Source organism: Henckelia pumila, chromosome 2 (assembly GCF_033568475.1).
Source record: "Henckelia pumila isolate YLH828 chromosome 2, ASM3356847v2, whole genome shotgun sequence".
NCBI lineage: Eukaryota > Viridiplantae > Streptophyta > Magnoliopsida > Lamiales > Gesneriaceae > Henckelia > Henckelia pumila.
Genome location: NC_133121.1, coordinates 175,067,431 through 175,071,345, shown reverse-complemented (window position 1 = coordinate 175,071,345; position 3,915 = coordinate 175,067,431). Strand labels below are relative to the sequence as shown.

At 39.7% G+C, this 3,915-nt stretch overlaps 1 protein-coding gene across 1 annotated transcript; it reads left to right on the top strand.

Annotated features, from left to right (window-relative positions):
* Positions 1 to 753: 753 nt before the first annotated feature.
* LOC140878982 (uncharacterized) lies at positions 754 to 1,332 on the top strand. Its single transcript, XM_073282609.1, has 2 exons — positions 754 to 943; positions 1,040 to 1,332. The coding sequence occupies exons 1-2, from the start codon at positions 754 to 756 to the stop codon at positions 1,330 to 1,332; spliced, it is 483 nt and encodes a 160-aa protein (XP_073138710.1).
* Positions 1,333 to 3,915: the final 2,583 nt, after the last annotated feature.

The window sequence follows — 3,915 nt, the reverse complement described above, 5'->3', positions numbered from 1 at the left end:
GCATTTCTCAACCAGCAATACCTATCTTTAAAGGAGACAATTATGAATTCTGGAGCATTAAAATGAAGACACTTCAGGTCTCAAGAATTGTGGGAGCTGGTTGAATACGGGTATGCCGATCCAGATGAAGATTCAAAACTGAAAGAAAACAGAAAGAAGGACTCAAAGGCATTATTTTTCGTTCAACAAGCTGTTCATGAGTCAGTCTTCTCCAAAATCGCGGGAGCAAACACTGCAAAAGAAGCTTGGACAATATTAAAAAATGCATATCAGGGTACCTCAAACGTGATAATGGTAAAGCTTCAAACTGTTCGCCGGGATTTTGAAACCTTATTTATGAAGGGTGGAGAATCAGTGCAAGATTTTCTGTCTAGAGTTGCTGAAATTCTCAACCAATTGAGGTCTTATGGAGAAGAAATTTCTGATCAAACCATCGTGGAGAAGGTGTTGAGGAGCTTGACTCCAAAGTTTGATCATGTTGTTGCTGCAATAGAGGAGTCAAAAGACTTATCAACATACTCATTTGATGAATTAATGGGTTCTCTTCAATCTCATGAGGTAAGAATAAATAAATCTGTTGAGAAAGTAGAAGAAAAAGCATTTCATGTGCAGGGGGAGAGTTCAAACCAAAGTAATGCAAAAAATCGAGGACGTGGAAAATGCGGATCACGTGGCAGAAGTGGTCATATTAATGGCAGAGGATGAGGTGATAAAAGTAGCATCCAATGTCACTACTGCAAAAAATTTGGACATATGAAGGCTGAATGCTGGAAGAAAGACAAACAGCAAGGTGATGCTACTAACATCCTATATTGTAATTATTGCAAAAAATATGGGCTTGTGCAGGAGCAATGTTGGAAGAAAAATAGGCAAGTGAATTATGCAGTAGAGCAGGAAGAAGAAGCCAATTTGTTCATGGCTTATCAAGAAGATGCAAAGTCATGTAGCAATATATGGTTCATGGACAGCGGGTGCTCTAATCATATGAAAGGGTCAAGGTCATTATTTAAGTAGCTTGATGAGACATACAAAATAAAAGTGAGGCTTGGAGATGACAAGCAAATGCAAGTAGAAGGAAAAGGCACTGCAGAAGTAATTGATGGTAATGGCAATATCAAGCTCCTTTATAATGTCTATTTCATTCCTGATTTAACTCAAAATCTTTTGGGTGTTGGACAGCTTATGGGTAGTGGGTATTCTATCTTTTTCGATGACAACTCATGTGTGATTAGAGATAAAAAATCTAATCAAGTGATAGTTGATGTCCAAATGGCGCCAAATAAATTGTTTCCACTTGAAGTTTCTGTTGGAAAACGTTTTCAGATCAATTAAGAATTAATACCCGGTGCAGCGGAAGTTTAAAAATTTTTATTATTCGATATGGAACGATTCCATATCATGGGTATCAAAACTTTACGATTAAATTATGCAAGTAAAAATAAAATCACAATTAAATTTTTACCTCTTCAAGCAACGGCTTGATTATGGACACCAACAGAATTTAATATGCTCTTCTTGTATATCCCGGGAACCGATGGCTTCACGATCAATCTCCGGAATAAGGTCTACGAACAGAAAACAGAAACCCTCTGATTGATTGCACTAGAAATCAATCAGAAGTTTATCGTAGAGAATAAACAGATTTGATCTGTTAATTCGGAATGTAATTTTTCACAAAAATCACATACCGAATTTTCTCAAAAGGGACAGAGGAATTTTCGAAAATTCCCCTTTAAAATATATATGTGATTTCGAAAATTTCAAGAATGAATTGTATCAATTTTCGAACACTACACATGTATTTATAGATAATTTCTAGACTAGATTAAGTTATAATTGTATTAGGACTCTAACTCCTTAGGGCCCACAATCCATAACTTAAGCCCAACAAGCTAAGCCCGTTGTTATAGAAATTAATATAAAATTCATCATGACTTTGATTGATAAACCAATTTCACCAATGTGCACAGAAACCATTTCTGCACCTTTTAAAGTCAAGATAATTTTTCTGAATCCGAATTCAGTGATTTCCAAAAATGCCCATCCCTATGTCATTTTAGGAAATTCCACTCCCTTTTAGTTAAGAAGTCCAACTTCTCTTTCATTAAATTTAACTCTTTAAATTTAACTATCTCAATGGGGTTTAGTAATCGATTACTTGTGTGACCCTCAATGGTTCAGGGATACAGCTAGCCGTGGGCTCACAACTCCTTGTGACTAGGAACAACAATTTCCGACTTGCCCAACGAATCATGGTAAGAGCGTCTAGCAACATCGCCCCTTGATTCCCTAGGTATCACTGATAGTGCCTGCAAGTACGCGGTATGGACACTATGAGTTTCTAGTGATGCCATTTGGTCTGACGAATGCTCCAGCTGTTTTTATAGATCTGATGAACAGAGTTTTCCGCGACTTTCTGGATAAGTTCGTGGTGGTGTTCATCGATGACATTTTGGTGTATTCTCGCAGCATGGATGAGCATGCCTACCATCTCTATACTGTACTGCATGACATGAGGGAGAGACACTTGTATGCGAAGATGAGTAATTGTGACTTCTGGATTGACCGAGTTGTGTTCCTTGGTCATGTCATTTCTCAGGAGGGCGTATCTGTTGATCCTAGCAAGACAGAGGCTATTTTTAATTGGTCACGTCCGACTACAGCTTTTGAGATTCGTAGTTTCCTTGGTTTAGCAGGATACTATCGTCGTTTTGTGGAGAATTTCTCTCAGATAGCTAAGCCTTTGACTCAGTTGACGAAGAAAGACGTTTCTTTCGTTTGGTCTGATGCTTGTGAAGACAGTTTTTGTGAGTTGAGACGTGACGATAGCTCCAGTTCTTGCTTTACCGTCCGGATCAGGTGGTTTTGTAGTCTTCACTGATGCTTCTCTCCAGAGTTTGGGGTGTGTGTTGACTCAGAATGGCCACGTGATCGCTTATGCTTCCAGACAGTTGAAGACTCATGAGGAGAACTATCCCGTACACGATTTGGAGCTAGCAGCCATTGTCTTTGCTCTTAAGATATGGCGTCACTATTTGTACGGAGAGAGATTTGAGATCTTTACCAATCATAAGAGTTTGAAGTATCTGTTCACTCAGGCTGAGTTGAACATGCGGCAGCGTCATTGGATGGATCTGTTTAAGGATTACGATTGTGAGAACAAGTACCATCCAGGTTCTTCTAATCCTGTTGCTAACACGCTTAGTCGCAAGATCTATGTTAGTTCCCTTCGTACTAGTTCGGTTTCGAAGGTAGTAGAAGAGTGTTGTTCTTTGGGATTCATGTTCCATCATAAGAAAGAACAACAAGGGATTCGTGTTTCTTCTGTGCTTGCAGAGCCAGCGTTGTATCGACAAATCCGGGAAACTCAGAATTTTGATCTAAAGACTCAGAAGTTGGCCCGTTTGGCTGAGGGTAGTAATACTTCTGGTTTTTATCTATAGGGAGACGGTTTGTTGTGTCTTTCTGGTCAAGTTGTAGTACCTGATGATTCTGATTTGAGGGAAGAGATCTTATCGCAATCTCACCGCAGTCGATTTTCTGTACATCCAGGCAACATGAAGATGTATAAGGATCTTCGCACTCGATTTTGGTGGAAAGGGATGCAGCGCAGCGTTTATCAGTTTGTATCCCGATGCCTTGTGTGTCAGCAGGTCAAGGCAGAGTTTAGACGACCCGGAGGGTTACTTCACAGCTTAGAGATTCCTGAATGGAAGTGGGAGCATATGAAGATGGACTTTGTCACCCACTTGCCTATGTCTTCCAGGAATTGTGATGCTATTTGGGTTGTCGTGGATCGGTTGTCGAAGTCAACGCATTTTCTTCCCTATAACCGCGATTACACCTTTGATAGGATGACGCAATTGTATGTGCGGGAGATTGTTCAATTGCATGGGATTCCATTGAGCATTGTCA

What these genes read in the sequence shown, in the direction of transcription:
- LOC140878982 (XM_073282609.1), top strand. Translation starts at nt 754, where the DNA reads ATGAAGGCTGAATGCTGGAAGAAAGACAAACAGCAAGGTGATGCTACT. An exon ending in TCAAGAAGATGCAAAGTCAT is followed by an intron (nt 944 to 1,039) that starts GTAGCAATATAT and finishes ACAAAATAAAAG; the next exon opens with TGAGGCTTGGAGATGACAAG.